General features: G+C 33.2%; 1 protein-coding gene across 1 annotated transcript in view; it reads right to left on the bottom strand.

Moving 5' to 3' along the window:
* Positions 1–309: 309 nt before the first annotated feature.
* Positions 310–16,869, bottom strand: part of SMARCA5 (SNF2 related chromatin remodeling ATPase 5) — a 40,770-nt gene continuing 24,210 nt past the window's right edge. The window contains exons 11-24 of the mRNA XM_026012994.2: positions 16,315–16,541; positions 14,188–14,309; positions 13,951–14,103; positions 12,462–12,594; positions 9,737–9,885; positions 9,216–9,335; positions 8,276–8,386; positions 7,826–7,939; positions 7,308–7,430; positions 6,418–6,550; positions 5,208–5,326; positions 4,587–4,799; positions 2,302–2,409; positions 310–1,575 (exon numbers count right to left, since the gene is read on the bottom strand). Coding sequence (XP_025868779.1) covers positions 1,510–1,575; positions 2,302–2,409; positions 4,587–4,799; positions 5,208–5,326; positions 6,418–6,550; positions 7,308–7,430; positions 7,826–7,939; positions 8,276–8,386; positions 9,216–9,335; positions 9,737–9,885; positions 12,462–12,594; positions 13,951–14,103; positions 14,188–14,309; positions 16,315–16,541 — 1,891 coding nt within the window. The 3' untranslated portion in view covers positions 310–1,509. The remainder of the gene's footprint in view (positions 1,576–2,301; positions 2,410–4,586; positions 4,800–5,207; positions 5,327–6,417; positions 6,551–7,307; positions 7,431–7,825; positions 7,940–8,275; positions 8,387–9,215; positions 9,336–9,736; positions 9,886–12,461; positions 12,595–13,950; positions 14,104–14,187; positions 14,310–16,314; positions 16,542–16,869) is intronic.

Genomic DNA, 16,869 nt, shown 5'->3' with positions numbered 1-16,869 from the left:
ACACTAGACTCAATATTTCCAGAATCCAAGGTTAAAATGATGTCATTTAGGGGAAGCAGAAAAGGAAGCTCAAATTACAATGTGCCATAAACACTGGATTTTGCTTAACACAGCCACGATTCCAGTTTGGAAAAGTAAGCAGTATTAGTAATACTTTAGAAATCAGCATTATAAATAAAGTCTCAATTATGTGTGGGCAGACAATTGACAAGTAATAGAAATTTTAGAAGAAATCTAAGGGAATGAGATAATGTTCTAAGGAAAAAAATAAAAAATCAAATGAGAAAAAAAATGGAAAGAAAAGACCACTTAAGGATTATAAAAGTTATATTTATTCACGATGCTACATTTATTGCATTCCCTTAGAAAAATGGAGAACTGTTTATGTACCCAATTTGCACATATAAAACTTTATACAAATTATGTGTAGCACATAAAGGCCTCTGGTACAGCTAAAAACCTGACACTACAATTTGGGTCATCCGGCTTTAGGGTCTCCAGTTTATCAAGTCTGTCCATAGAAAATAAAAACCGGTTATTATACTCAATCTTGCCATTCACACTTAAAAATTATTTTAAAATATAAAATTTTCAATTACTCTAAAAACTCAAAAAAGGTAAACTGGAAGGGGACATACATTCTGTTACCAATTTCAATTTAACAGTATGACAAATCCATACCTTATTTTGACTGGTCTTTAAAAAAAAAAAAAAAATCACCTTAGTTTTGACATTATCTTTCTAAGTTGTGGCTGCTTCAAGAAGGTAATTTGTCAAAACATTTACCAAACAATTAAAATTAATATTTCTTTTACAAAATGGTACAATAACACTTTACGGAACCAGAAAATACTAAATGTCTTTGGCTATACAACTAAACAGCCAGTCTTCCAACAGAATAGGGCATATTCACACCTCAGAACCAACTACAGAAACAGAAAGTGTAACAGATATATGCATAGAATTTAATGATAATTTGTCTTGCCTTTTGTTTCATTCTACCCATATAATAATCAAGGAGAATGCAATTTACATAATCTTCCCAGATGAGACTCTATATAGCACTACAAAGATACCCAAATTTCTGCAAAGGCAAAGTGAATTAAAACAATTACACAACTAAGTGAAGACCAAAGGACAAATATTATTTGTGCAATTTTTTTTAGTTGTTTGCTCGTTTTTTAAGCTCTGGGTGTAGAAATTATAGCTGATAAACAAAAAATCACAATCTTCACAAATGGAACTATAATAGAAAAATAAATCAAATGAAACATTTATTAATAAATGAAGCCTGTTTTATTACTTCAAGTGTTAATGATAAAAAAAATTTCAGCACAGCTGTTGCATTTAAAAAAGTGAAACTACATACTATGTTTCTAGCTTAGTAAACAGATGAACCTGATGTCTTTGAATGACATAACAATTGAGTATTGTACAGTACATCTTATGAAGACCCGTAAATTAAAGAACTACTGGTTTAAAGTTAGTGATTATGAAACAAATATGTATTCATAGTTTCAGCTTCTTTTTTCTTCCTCGACCATCAGGTGCTCCATCCATTTTACGTTTCTGTGTCTACAAATGAACAGAAAGATTCCTTTTAATCACAAGACTAATATTAAAGATAAAACACGTGGACTCTTTTTTACTTTAACTGCTACATGGTAATAAGTATTACACTTTCTTACCCAGAATAATCTTAATTCTCCAAAATCCTGTCTACTCACTTAATGAACACAAAAATTTTAATGCCAATTAAATAATTTGCAATACACAACAGTAAACCAATACACCAAACAATTATAACATGCCTTGATACCAAAAGAAAGCAGTACTAAATTATTTTAATGAGGTTTTACATAAATACCAGACATTACTCAGGCATTCATTTATTCATGACTTTCTAAATTATTACTAAATAAAAAGATGACCTTTTTTTAATTCTCTTAAAATATCTGTGTTCACATTGCTAAGAATATCACTGGGACATAAACCAAACCTTAGAAGTTTGCAGTAAAGGTTGTAAAACCATTGCTTTCTAATATTTCTTTACATATTCTAAAATTACACCTTGTTACTCTCAAGGTCAACTGTAGGCTCATGGCATTCATAAGACATATCTTCCCCCGATTTTCAAGAATCTCCAAATTACGGAATACCATCGTAATGTATTCCCTACACAACGCAATCAAATTTATACTTTTAAGAACAATTCATAACATAAAGACAAACACATTACTGATAGCTACATAATGTTCAAATTCTTACAAAGAAAGAATATATATCTTCATGAATACTTACTGAAGGTTTTGGTCCTCTCTTCTTTTTCTCTGCCTTCTCCTTTTCTTCTAGTTCCATGTTTTCTCTTTCAATCAAGGTAATTAAGGTATTACACCTCCTCTGGAGCTCCTGAATTGTAAATATAAATTTATATGGTAAACATGTACTTCCATCTACAAGTTTTCAGGATACCAAGGTTTTAAAATAACGTTTTAATTGTATAATATATAATTACTCATACATTCCCCAAAGATAAAATCTAGAACAGCCAAAAGAACTGATTACAATCCATTCTATGAAAATCAAGATATCGATGTTTTTACATTCTTTAAAATCACTGTTTTCATCTTCATAAATCCTTCCTTCCCAAAGAAATTCAACCAGTGAAAATTAGCATAATATATGCCACATTGCTACTTAGTATCTATGCCTGAGAACTATCCTATATATCCAAAACTAAGGGAACCAGAGCTTTACTAAGAAGTATAAAGTGTCATCTTTCCCTTAACTAGAATTTTTCCAATTTTGGAAAAATAGCCATGTAAAAGTTAATGATGATATCTACATCATCTCTCTCTAGTCAACTGAAATCCTTTGTGGGCTGTATAAAGTATAGTGCTGCATTAGCATACGACCCTGATGAAAAGAGAAGTATATTTGCATCATTGCTGACTTAGTAAGCAAAATGGTTTTCTTGTAAAAAAAAAAAAAAATGACCTATGCAAACTACAACAAAATCATTTAAAAATACGGTTATAGAAAACACCATACAAGGTTTGGAAATATTTGCAACATAATATAGATAGAAGGTAATACACTACATCAAAATTCTATACCTAACAAATGTACTGAGGCATACATGCCACAATGTTACAGATGTGATCTCAGGCAAGGATTATGCCTTAAGTGTTCATCAGAAGGGGCCATGCACATATATAATCTCACATTTTATGTATGCTCTAACATGAAACACGTTTGGAAGTAACAGCTTTGGGTACTGGTTTGTACTGTACTGGTAAATCAACATGATACTCCATTTTGTTTCTTATTAACTGTATGAATTGTTCCCACTTAAAGACAAAAGATAGAACTATAGGGGGACACCTGGATGGCTCAGCAGTTGAGCATCTGCCTTTGGCTCAGGGCATGATCCCAGGATCTAGGATTGATTCCCTCATCCCGCTCCTTGCAGAGAAGCCTGCTTCTCCTTCAGCCTCTGTCTCTGCCTCTCTCTCTCTCTCTCCCCCACCCTCCGTCTCTCATGAATAAACAAATAAAATCTTAAAAAAAAAAAAAAAAAAAAGATAAAGCTATAGGAATTGAATTGGTCTTTCCTCAAATTTTATTTATAATGTCTTTATAGTGCAACATTTCCCAAACAAGAATACACAAGAGAGTAGCCACTGTTAATGTTTAGTGAAAAATAATCCTTCCGTGGTCAAATATGAAAAGACTGTGCACAGGCCCCCATCTTGAAGAGTAACAACATACTTTAAATAAACTTAGAGAAATCTCACTATATAAAGATGTTTAAACTCTGCTTATCCTAATATATCCCAACTAAAGACCATAGAATATTTTTGGTACTATCACCCTAAAGAACACAAGATGGAAGTTAAAACCTCTGAAGTGGTAAAATGCATAATTAAAAGAGCAATTCATGGAGGCTAAACTTTCCTGAATTATAACTTTTGGTCATTAGGAATGGAACTTGCTTATCACAAACAACCTAGTATTGAGAATGGAAACAAAACCTACCATTAAACCATACAAAAAGCGCTTTACTACAAGCTATTTTAAAATAATCCAAAAAAATAAAAAATAAAAAAATAAAATAATCCAGACTCAACACATTCAGAAAGGCAAATGCCTGAATATGAGTTCTTTCCTTATAGAAATGTGTTCATTTAAGAAAATCAAAATTATATGAAAAATGCAAATCTTAAATTATGATCATCACATTCATAAGGTGAAACTGATGGTGATATTTCCTATTTAGAACCTGATTAAAACGAAAAACCAGTCCTTATTCTACGTAGTGATGTTAAAAGATATGTGATATTAAAGAAGGATGGAACCACCAGTAAATTTTGTACGTGATCTGCGATATTAGATTTTTAACTGTAGATGAGAACTGTTTTCTAAGGAACTGACTGAACTCATGATACTGTAACAAAAATATACCCCCCAAAGCTAGAGTGGAACCACAATTTACTCTTAGTAAGTTACCTTACTTACCTTAAAGAATATTAAGCAATACTTACTCTAAACTGTGCTACATTACACAAAAAGGCCCAAGCACTCACCATTGCAGTTCTAGACTTAAGAAACCAGTCAAATCTGAACTGAGGAGAGTTGCGAATACACTGTCGTAATTCATCATAAACATTTTCTTTGTCAAATCCAAGTTTGTGAAGCATACAGATTAGAAAACGATCCTCTTCTTCAGTATAGTTTTTTCCTTTGTTAGTACCATATGATATTCTCAGCTGATGAAAAGGTGCTTTGTACCGTCCAATCTATCAAAGTCAGATTTTATATTATATAAAATATAAATCCTATATAATCTATATTTCAAACTTAGCCTTAATAAAATTAGCTAAATATGTTCCATTCCAAATCAGAATTTTCTATCCAAAGGCACTTCAACTGCATTATGTAACCTTTGCTGTGAAACAACTTTATAATCTTTATTATTCTAAAGAGAAATACAGGCTCAGACTTTGTAGGAAAGAGCTAATCATAGAGACTCTGACCCAGATATTTCAACTGAAGTATACTAAGGTAAATTCTGTTGAGAATAACTATAACACTTGAATACTGTTCTTTGAACAAAATCTTCGTTTTAAATCATTTCATTTCCTTTTAAAAAGTTCCTTTAACTCACATATTCTCAGAAGTTCTATATTTATTAATACAGACTGTACCTTCGTGTCAAGTGCTTTTTTAATACTAATTCTTCTTTGAATTCTTGCCTCTCCCCTTTCGATCTGAGCCATAATCTTCTCTATGTCCTGGAGTTCATTGCATCTTTCCCAGAATACAGCTGGTAAGAATAAAAGTTGGACAGATGGGACAGGTGGAAGAAGGAGGAGAAACATAAATAATTTATCATAAATACTCCAATACTCTAATTTGCTAAGGATTAAGAAATGTTTTCCTTTTTCTCACATCTAATACTACAAAATAAGTTGATTATATAATTTCTCAGGGATCCCCGGGTGGCGCAGCGGTTTGGCGCCTGTCTTTGGCCCAGGGCGCGATCCTGGAGACACAGGATAGAATCCCACATCGGGCTCCCGGTGCATGGAGCCTGCTTCTCCTTCTGTCTATGTCTCTGCCTCTCTCTCTCTCTCTCTCTCTGTCTCTCTCTCTCTATGTGTGACTATCATGAATAAATTAAAAAAAAAAAAATTTATAATTTCTCAAGTATAAAAAAATGAGATCAACTGGATGATTTAAGTATCTCCCAACTCGGGGGATCCCTGGGTGGCTCAGCGGATTGGCGCCTGCCTTTGGCCCAGGGCGCGATCCTGGAGTCCCGGGATCGGGTCCCGCGTCGGGCTCCTGGCATGGAGTCTGCTTCTCATTCCTCCTGTGTCTCTGCCTCTCTCTCTCTCTCTCTCTCTCTCTCTCTCATAAATAAATTAAATAAATAAATAAATAAATAAATAAATAAATAAATAAATAAATAAATAAATCTTTAAAAAAAAAAGTATCTCCCAACTCTTAAATTTCTATTATTCTTGAATTCTAAGCACACTCACTGCAGCACACTACATCTCTTCACTTGACAATCCAAGTGATTTCAGGAAACAATGGCACATAGTGCTTAAGAAGTTGTGGAGAAAAATAAAATGAAAGCACAATTATTCAATGACCTATTCTCATTTTCTTGGCAATAGCCAGTTAGCTGGGGTAAAAAAAAAACAAACAAAAAAACTATGCCATTTTAAAAAAGAGGACATTTTCTTTCCAACTCAGTTTTTTAAAAACACACAAAAAAAATACAGCCCTAAAACTTGTGGCAAAATTTAACTTATCAAAACATAATTCAGAATAAAACCTGAACTCCCCAAATAGCACTCCAAAAACCTGAGAATAGTTTTTAATCTATTAAAATGATTTAAAAATTACCTGAGTATTCAATAACTTCTTCTGGAGTTTTCCCTTCTACTTCTCTTGCTATATTTTCAATATCATCACGACCCCACTTCTCATTAGCTTTGATAAACTGGTTAAAATCTCTCTTATTCCAATTGGTAAATCCCTTCAAAGCAAAGGAAACAAAACATATAATAACAGCAGAGTGAACATGGGTAAAATGCTATTTCACTTATGAATATGTCTAAAGTATTAGAAAATTTTCAATTACTCCTAGATTTTAAGTTATTTTAAAGTGGTAATTTTTCATACACATAGATGTGTATTTTTAGCAATATATCACATATTGTTTACATAACCAAGCAATTAAATCTGAGTGGAAGAGAGGAATGCTTTGTGAAAAAGAGATTTTGTGAGAAAGTGATTTTGCGGTATTTTGAAGGATAAGCAGGAGTTTGCAAAGAGCAATAAACATATACTAAAAGAGCAAAGATATAACAATTGGGAAAATGGAAGAGAAATAAAGCTTCAAAAGTACATTAAGGCCAGATTCTAAAAGATCCTGATTAAACCCTAAAGGTTGTTAAACAAAAAAGTACCAAATAGAGACTTGTAATTGAGAACAGTAACTTAGTACCAATGTGGAAGATTCACAGGAAAAGAAAATGAATACTGGAAGAAATGTAATCAAAAACGTATCTACTGTAAGGCTTGCGCAAATCTATAATCTTTCTCTACTTCAACAACTAGTGACAATCAAAGTGTAACATACACCCATATGGCTCATGCTTTATCATCTTCAATGACTTACTTTTTGAAAGACAAAACATGTACTTCTCTGTGTACCCCAAAATACCTAAGCATAGTACCCTTACAAAGTAATGGTTACACTAAATTTTATGTTGAATAAAGACTATATATACCTGTGTTAGAAGTTTCTCTTTTTCCTCTAACTCTTCGTCATTAAGGGGTTCAGCTTCATCAATTTTAAGCTGTTCTTCTTTTTGTGCCTGTGCTGCATTTGGTAGGTCAGGATTTCGAGGCACCTAAAAAAAGTATTTGTTTATATCATCCATCAGTAGATTTTAGAAAGTATGCGATGAATTCTATTTTTTTTTAAAGATTTTATTTATTTATTCATGAGAGAGACACACAGAGAGGCAGAGACACAGGCAGAGGGAGAAGCAGGCTCCATGCAAGGAGCCCAATGTGGGACTCGATCCCAGGTCTCCAGGATCACACACCCTGGGCTGCAGGCAGAGCCAAACCGCTGCGCCACCGGGGCTGCCCTAAATTCTTAACCAACCAAATGACATTTTACAAGTTTTAATCCAACCGTGAAAAAGAAAAAAAAAAAAAAAAAAAAAACCTGATATACCCTCCATTTACTAAATGAAGAACAAAACCAGGTTAGTTATGAACAAAATGTTATTTCCATTACCTTGTACCCAATTGTTTTTCTGTAATACAGAATTTCTTTTTCCAATAATTCAAATAAACGTGGAGGAAAGAACTGGAAATCCTGAACATTAGGTTGTTTTGGAGGCCGAGGAGCCTAGAGGAAAAAAAACAAAACAAAAAAACAGTATTATCCATAAAAAATTTAAAAAAAGTTTTGCTTTGATTTTAATTGTAATTTCCTCTCTCTAAACTTATGATGGCTAATTCTCCAAGCAACTGAACTTATCATTAATTGTGAACATTAATCAAACTTTAAATGCATATACTTACAACTAAATTTTAAGAAAACTTTTTAATGAAAACTGATGGAAATACACTGTTAAGAAGCCACAGAAGATTTTAATTCTCAATCTGATTTAACTATTAAGAATATAAGAAAAAAATTTACAATTCTAGTATTTTTGGATATTTTATTGCTCCATCAACTCACCTTGGGTGCTTTAGGTTCGCTGACACGAAGAGCTTCCCTAAAATAGGCATCGACAGCATAGTTGGCTTTTCTTTCTCGTTTAGGTGGTTCAATCCACTCTGTGAATGCAATCTAGCATACAGAAAACAACGCAGATCACCAACTTTGATTGTTTACAGTCACAAATCTTAGATGAATGCAATTCATACTGTGTATACATCATTACAACTGTTATTTGTAAGTGGCAAGATATTCATAAAATCCTGGACCATTGGCTCTTCAAGGATAAGGGACTATACTTTGCTCAAAACTATGTAATTAATACACTGCACAGTGTATGGTGAATAGCAAAGATATACTTAAGTATTTCTTGACCAAATGGAGAACATTTTATCTGGTGAGGGGGAGGAAGGACCAGACCTACAGAAAATGCTATAACTCAAACTAGGAGAAAAATATAGATATGTATTTAGCCTAGAACAAATCCAGAAGATGCACAAAGCTTAAATGTTAACAGAAAAAACATTGAGTAGAACTATTTTTCTTCCAACTTGTATTTTCTAATTTCACTATATATTAACAAAAATTACTTAAGAAATTATGAAGTTTTTCCCCTATAATCACTACCAGCCAATTACGTTTTTTAAAAAAAATCTAGTAAGGTTATGTTAATTCTGCCAATTATTTTAGTTTTCAAAGATTCTAAATTATAATCACCCCTACAATTATTTCAACTCTAACAGTGTATACAGTAAGCCTCATTACATAAGCTTTTAAAACATTTCAGAGATTACTAACTGAAAATTTGATATTACATGTAAAAATGAAAATAATTTAGATGTGAATATACAAAAATGACTGCTTGGAGACAAATTTACAAGGTGTTACAGCTAACACTTAAAATCGCAAGTTTTAAGTAAAGTAAGGCCTTCAAGTAACCAAAATAGCTTTCTCAAGTTACCTTTTGTTTTTCTCTATAATCCTCTCCTTCAAAGTTATAAACACTCGACTCTGTATCCATTGTAAAGTTTCTAAGTGAGCTTTCACCCATTTTGGAGAGCTTTTCATTCATCTCTGCAGTCTAGAGGTAAAAAACCACTTTATTATATTGAGAATTAAAAACAAAACAAAAAAAACCTTGAGAACTGTAGTCAAAATAAGTTAGGCTCTGCATTACACAAAAATTCCTTTTTTTTTTTTTTTTTAATTTATTTTTATTTATGATAGTCACAGAGAGAGAGAGAGAGAGAGAGGCAGAGACACAGGCGGAGGGAGAAGCAGGCTCCATGCACCGGGAGCCTGATGTGGGATTCGATCCTGGGTCTCCAGGATCGCGCCCTGGGCCAAAGGCAGGCGCCAAACCGCTGCGCCACCCAGGGATCCCCAAAAATTCCTTTTTATGGCTAACATACGTATTTCCTCAAACAGTTCTGATTTAAAAGATTTTATATTAAAAACATAATCATTTAATCTACACCTCACCTTCTTTGCACCTCTTTCCAAGATACCATCAATATCCTCATCAGTAATCTCACTTTCTTTTGAAGCAAACACATGTGTTGCCCCATGTCTAATCATTTGAAGCATTTCATCTTTCCCAATTTTGTTCAGATTCTGATCCACAAGTCTTCCTGGAAAAAGAAAAAAAACATGTTGTATAATGTTAATCAAGGTTGTTTTGAAACTTGGAATTTTAAATGTTAGATGTAATACCATGTATTTTGCCTCAAATATTAATCATGTTTATTCACTGCCGATAATTCTGATTCTCACATAAAAATATGCCACTCTTAGTTGTAAACTTTGAAATATCCTACTGTTAATCCATTACATAATGAAACCTACTGCATACCATATCTCTATAAAAAATATTCTTATATGGGCTGAATAATATCATGCTGGAATATTTGAAAATCACAATTAGCAGCAGGTTTTTTTTAAATATCAAGAGATCAAATCATAATCACAAGAAGTTCTGATAAGCAGAAAGACATTAATACTAATACTCCCCAATCACCTTGTTCTTTGAAAAGTGAAGTGGGGAAAAAAAAACATAACATTAAAAAAAAAAAAAAAAAAAACCTTCATATTGCCAAACTTTATCTAAGGACTAAATAAATTTTTAATTTCTGAAAATTCCCTAAAGAATTGAAACTCTTCAAAGCTTATTTTGATCACAGAAGAAATTTAACATAAGAAAACTAAGATCTTCAATTGGTAGGAATTTGGTCAACCCTATAATTTGTGTTTTCGAAAACACAAGCATCAAAACAAAAATATCAAGAAATATTTTCACTTACACAAAGCTTCACTTTTTGTATTCCAATCAACTTGTAATAAAGAAGTATGGATAAAGATCAAATTGTTCTCTTGGATCTTAAATGCTTGTGTATCACAGCTTTGCATCCCTAACAGAATCCACCAACATCTATGAATTTCAAAGTTAGGATGTATCTATAGAACATGTTTCTTCATTTGAAAGCTACCTCACTGCTATCAAAATGGTCTGTCTTATTGAAACTACTTCCCCATTGGACAGAGGGGGAGCTGGTCAGACAGAAAGCAGTTCTATGATTTCTCATTATTTTTAATTACATCTCTTACTCCACAAGACAGTAATACAAAGAGATACACCAGAGGCTTGCTATCTGACTAATGCCTACAGAGCTATTAGCATAAAATTTTGCTCTAAAATTTAAGCCCCACACCCATGCTCACTTCAGCAGCACATATACAAAATTTGTACCCCCCAAAAAAACAAAAACCTAAGTAAAAAAACTTAGTTTTTCTAAGTTGATTATAATTTTCGTTTTTCAAAAATGTTTCACAAATAAGAATAATTAAAAATACTATAAGGCAGGTGTTTTCTAAAAACATGGATGAATATGAGAGGGAAAAGAACTCGCCATTACATTATCCAAGAGAAACCTTACTGTTTGGCAAGTTCCAAAGACTTTCGCATGTAAACACTTCACTCTAATAGTTAATATACTTCTTGGTCCTAGATGAGTCATTTCTAGTTACATGAATGGTATATAAGTGACTTGCCTCTACTTTTCATGCCAACCTCAAAATTGCATGAAAACTAAATGAGATAATGGATACAAAGTATTTAGCACCTTGCATGGCACAAAGTAAGCACTTAATAAATAATTATTAATAAAACTAATAATAAACCATCATTTATTGTCTTCACATATTCAGAGGTGTGATTAACACTATGGTTGGCATTAAGAGGATATAAAAGAAATGCAACATTCCTTTACACAGAAATTAAAAAGTTCACAAAATGAAGACACACAATATGGAATCATCAGCAAACAATATTAACAGTCTCTCTTTATAGACAGATAAAAGAACATGCTCAAAATGCAAATTTGAGAATGAAAGAAACCAATATGACCCCGAGGTAATTGAAGGGTTTTTTTTTTCTATTTTTCCATTTTACACACCCCATCACCAACCTTATTGTAATAAAGCTTCATGAAAACATAAATGCCTTCCTTAAAAGCTAATCTGGCATGAGAATTTAGTTCCCTTCAATCAACCCAAAATAAAATCCCACTCTCAAGCTCTAGTCCTATTTACATAAACATTTATTCTGGGCATCCCTCTCACTAAATTACAAATAAACTCCATGAAAGTAGGGACACATGCATTGCGTTCTTTCGCCATTTTATTCTCAGCACTAAGACCAATCAATGCCTGGAATCTGGTGCTGTTAAGTAAACAGGTGTAGACTAGAAAAAAAAAATAACATCAGATTCTTTGAGTTTCATCTTTATGTCTTCATTTTACCCCAGAATAATTTAATAGAGTGCTTTTCAGTACATATAAATTATACTTACCACAGCTCTATTTAATATGTACCACACTGAATGCTGGGTATTTTATATACATTATCCCCTTTAATCCTTAAAAATCCTGAACTTCAATTCCCTTTATTCCCACTTAACAGATGAGGAAACAGACTCAAAAGGTTTATAAAAGACCTAACTGGCAAAGCCAAATGCAAACCTCAATCTTCCTCAGCCTAAACCCATCCTCTTATGAAAAACTAAAGCTTACTATTTTCTGGAATATAAGTATTGTTCATGCTGCTAGCTTGATCCCACAGATGGTCAATAATAAGAACCTCCAGAAAATCTAGGAAAAAAACATTTGTCAATACAACTTGGTAATTTTTTTTTACAATTCTAAGGCTCACCTTGTTGAATGACTATTGAATCCAGTCTGAGTTTCATCTCAGCACGTTCCACTATTCTTTCTTCCACAGTGTTATCAGTTATGAAGCGGAACACTCTGACTGTCTTAGTTTGTCCAATTCTATGTGCTCGGTCCTAGGCAAATTACCATGTTATTTTGAATAGTTAAAAATTACACAAATAATACTTGATTGTGCATACCAAAACGGAAAACTAAAATATTCTCAGGTGTGAAAGTTTTTAATGTAACAAAACTATTCTAAAAATAGATTTTTATTAGATTAATATTTCTCAGATCCTTGCAGCTTCTCTATTTCAATCAAATTAATTGATTATTTCACAAGGAAAACTTCTAGGTTATACTGATATAGAAGTCACAGGTTTCTAAGAGTGCCTCGGTGGCTCAATCCACTGAGCATCCAACTCTTGATTTTGGCTCAGGTCATGATGCCAGGTTTGTGAGATAAAGCCCCAAGTCAGCCTCCACATTTGGCATGGAGTTGGCTTGTCCCTCTTCCTCTGCTCCTCCCCCTACTCTCTCTCAAATAAATAAAATCTTAAAAGTAAATAAATAATAAATAAAATTCACACATCTCCAGATAAGACAGATAAAATTATAAATTTTAAGGTGGATGATAAAAATTTTTTTAAAATCTTTTTTCCTTAGTTTTAAATTCAAATTGTTTTTCCACCTAAATCATATATCAAACTTCATTGCTATTAGGGAAAGAAGTAACATGAAAAAAGAACTCCACAAACAATATAAAAATCCTAGTTTTCAAATAACTACATACAAGTAGTCAAATTAATTTGAATTCCATTTGTTTAACTTCTATTAAGTTCACAAAACACATTCTTACAAAACATCCCTATGTCTAATTGATCAATTTTCCTCAGCCACTCTTATAAGCAACCAACACCTGAGTTATGGTCACAAATACCATGTGTCAAGTATCAAACTTAAGAATTTATAAGTTTCCATATTAATCCACAGATCATACATTTTCTCAATCTAAGAATGATCCTCCTGTTCTAGCCAAAGAACTCCTACACATGGGCATAAATTTTAAGCATCTAACATGGTAGACCTATAGCTCACCAAACTGGTTTCCCTTTCCTCCCAAGGCACAACTATACTATCATTTACCAATTCCCTTGCACCCAGTTATACTGATTGAGTGCTGGCAATGAATGTGGGGACACTTTAGGATCTGAACCATAAAAAAATTTCTTAGGCAATCCTCAACTCTATCCCTCCCACTTGGGCCATCAGGATACACTGGACATAGCTATACTCCAAGATATGGCAAAGCTGTAAGAGAGAGATATCCTGCTTTAGATGAAAGATTACCTATAAAACACCCTCCCTGAATGATTAAGTCAGAGAAAAAATTCTACTGGGTTGTCACTGAAATTTGCAGACCATTAGCATGCTCTAACGAAATTAAGCTTTAAGAAAATATTAAGAATATATTTACTATTATCTCTTACCATAGCCTGGAGATCTACTTGGGGATTCCAATCTGAATCATACAAAATTACCACATCAGCAGTAGCAAGATTAATGCCAAGACCACCGGCACGTGTACTTAACATGAAAACAAACTTTGTGCTGTTTGGTTCATTGTATGCATTGATGGACTCCTATAGATATGAAATGAAACAAATGTCAGGAAATTATTTTATCTGTTAAATTTTTTTTATCTTCCCTCCCTGGATCTTACTCACTTGTCTCTCATCATGGGGTGTTTGCCCATCCAATCGACAGTATTCATAATTTCTCCACATGCAGTAATCCTCCAAAATGTCCAATACCCTTGTCATCTGACTGAAGATTAGTACTCGTGAACCTGTTAACAAAGAGAACAGCCCATTTTCAGAAGCTTCAAAAGTTAAAAAAAAAAGTATTTAAAAACTTAAGGCTAACCAAAACTAAGACTAACCAGTTCCCCTTAACTCCAAGTTACCTAGTTGGTTATAAGAAAAAATATATATACAGTCTGCTTCTCCCTCTGCCTGTGTCTCTGCCTCTCTGTCTCTCATGAATAAATAAAAATGAAATCTTTAAAAAAAAAAAAAAAAGAAAAGAAAAAATATATGCATTATTCATCTAAGTCTGTCATTCTCCACATTTTTCCCACCGTGGCACAAATGGAAAAGGGTAATGTAATATCTGTACAACACACTAAGATCAATGGAAAAGGGTATACTGTCCTGACCTGAGTCTGTCCCAAGGCTGAGAGAATAATCCTTTTTATTCCACATGGATTTAAAAATAACCTTCCACCACCACTTTCACCGCAATTCTCCCATGTGCATGGCCCTGAACATCCCATAACACACACCCAAAACCCATCTCCTTCTAGTTCTGAAGACCTAATTCCAGACTGAAAGACCATAATGTAAGTGTGGCCTCAAATCTAAATGGTCATCTTTTACCTATGCCATGATTCTATTTATTGAACTGCCTCCATTTCTTCAGCCAACTAAGCAATGCCTTCACAGTAGAATATAGAAGACCAAGGAGTCATCATAAAAAAGTAAGGATTATGAAATTATCTTGTCTTATAAACTGAAGCTGATAATCTGCTGGTATCTCACCTTCTTATACCTGGAAAACCTAAGGATGCTCAATAGTCTCCATTCTCCTTCCAGAGTTTAATACAGCTTTCTTTAATATTTGAGTATTTCTACCAAGTTCTTGCTATTCCTTTCCAAGTCAATCCTTTACTATTTAGTTTTCAAAGAAAGCATTTTATACAACGTATTTCCACAAAAAGGCACAGAAGCAAAAAAGAAAAAACTAAACCAATTCACTGACAACTCTTAGGAGGTTTTTAATTTTTAGTATCCTAGAGAGGTGACAGGTACAAAGTCATTCTTTTTTTTTTTTTAAGATTTTATTTTATTTATTCATAGAAACAGAGAGAGAGAGAGAGAGAGAGAGGCAGAGACACAGGCAGAGAAAGAAGCAGGCATCATACAGAGAGCCTAACGTGGGACTCGATCCCAGGTCTCCAGGATCACACCCTGGGCTGCAGGCGGTGCTAAACCACTGCACCACCGGGGATGCCCTACAAAGTCTTTCTTAACAAAACACATAGGAAAAACACAGATGGAAAAATCTTAAATCTGACTATATTATTTCAATATCACAGAATTAATAATTTGTGAATGAAATGCTTTGATGTCTGGGACTTACTTCAAAATAACCCAGAAGAGGAAAAGAAGTGTGGTATAGATATAAAGAAGTTTTGCCATGAATTTAAAATGACTGAAGCTGGCATCATAATCAATTCATTCTATACTCATGTATTTTAACTGTAACTCTATATATACTACAGACATACTCATTTTCACACATAAAGTCACCATGTTATAAACAAATCTGCTTTGGGTCCATGCACATATTTAGTAATTACCGTTAACCTTATTTTTAAAATTTAATCATTTAAATAATTAAGAGTTCCACATAAATAATTAAAAACAAATACCATGAACACAACACTGTTTACCAAAGGATCTGGGAACTATGTGTGGAAAGAGTATTCTTGGCACTTTAAAAAAAAGCTTATAAAAGCTTTTATATATGCTTATAAAAGCATATATAAAGTGAGAACTCTCCCCCAAAATCTAGGAGTGTAACTGCCCTAACTACTGATCACTAAAAAGATGTATAAGCCTAAAATTGAGGAGAGAAGTGAAGTTTGGGTAATGAGAATAGAAGTTTCTCAATACCTTCCCATACTTCAAATTGCCAGATCAGTAATTTTAAATTGTATTGATCCTTTATTTTACATTAAAATGTAAAACAGTTTTCATCACTTCTCAATTTGAAATCAATAACGTACTTACCTTGTTCTTTTAATTTAGGGAGCAGCTTGTCCAACACCACCATCTTGCCACTGTTGGTCACTAGATGCATATCAGTTGTATAAGGTGGACCAGGTTCAGCTCCATCAAAGAGATATGGATGATTACAGCATTTCCTCAACTGCATCAGGATGTTCAATAACCTCATTTTGTCCATCTTCCCTGCAGAGTTTAATATATCTATATCCTTCATTAATATCCGAGTATACCTATCGAGAAGAAAAATATTTTAAAAGGGCTCAAATGTGCCCTGTTACTTCCACATTTAATTACCTCCCTTACCTTAACTCAAAATACCTTAACTCAAAAATACCTATAAAGAACCCATCAACTTCTAAGAAGTGGTTAGGAGTTACCATGCATTATAACATCTTTCTTTTTCCCTGTTTTTCTTTATTCCCCCACTGTTCTAATGTTAACACTTACACTTTGGACCTTGAGGTCCAAAACAGTATGCTTCCCTGGGATGAATTAAAACAAAGCAGTAGAACATGTTTTTAAATAATTAAGCAAAACTTAAAACCTAAGTCACATATT

This window comes from Vulpes vulpes, chromosome 10, assembly GCF_048418805.1.
Source record: "Vulpes vulpes isolate BD-2025 chromosome 10, VulVul3, whole genome shotgun sequence".
Classification (NCBI taxonomy): Eukaryota; Metazoa; Chordata; class Mammalia; order Carnivora; family Canidae; genus Vulpes; species Vulpes vulpes.
Note: the sequence above shows the minus strand (reverse complement) of the source record. Positions and strands in the feature narration are given on the sequence as shown.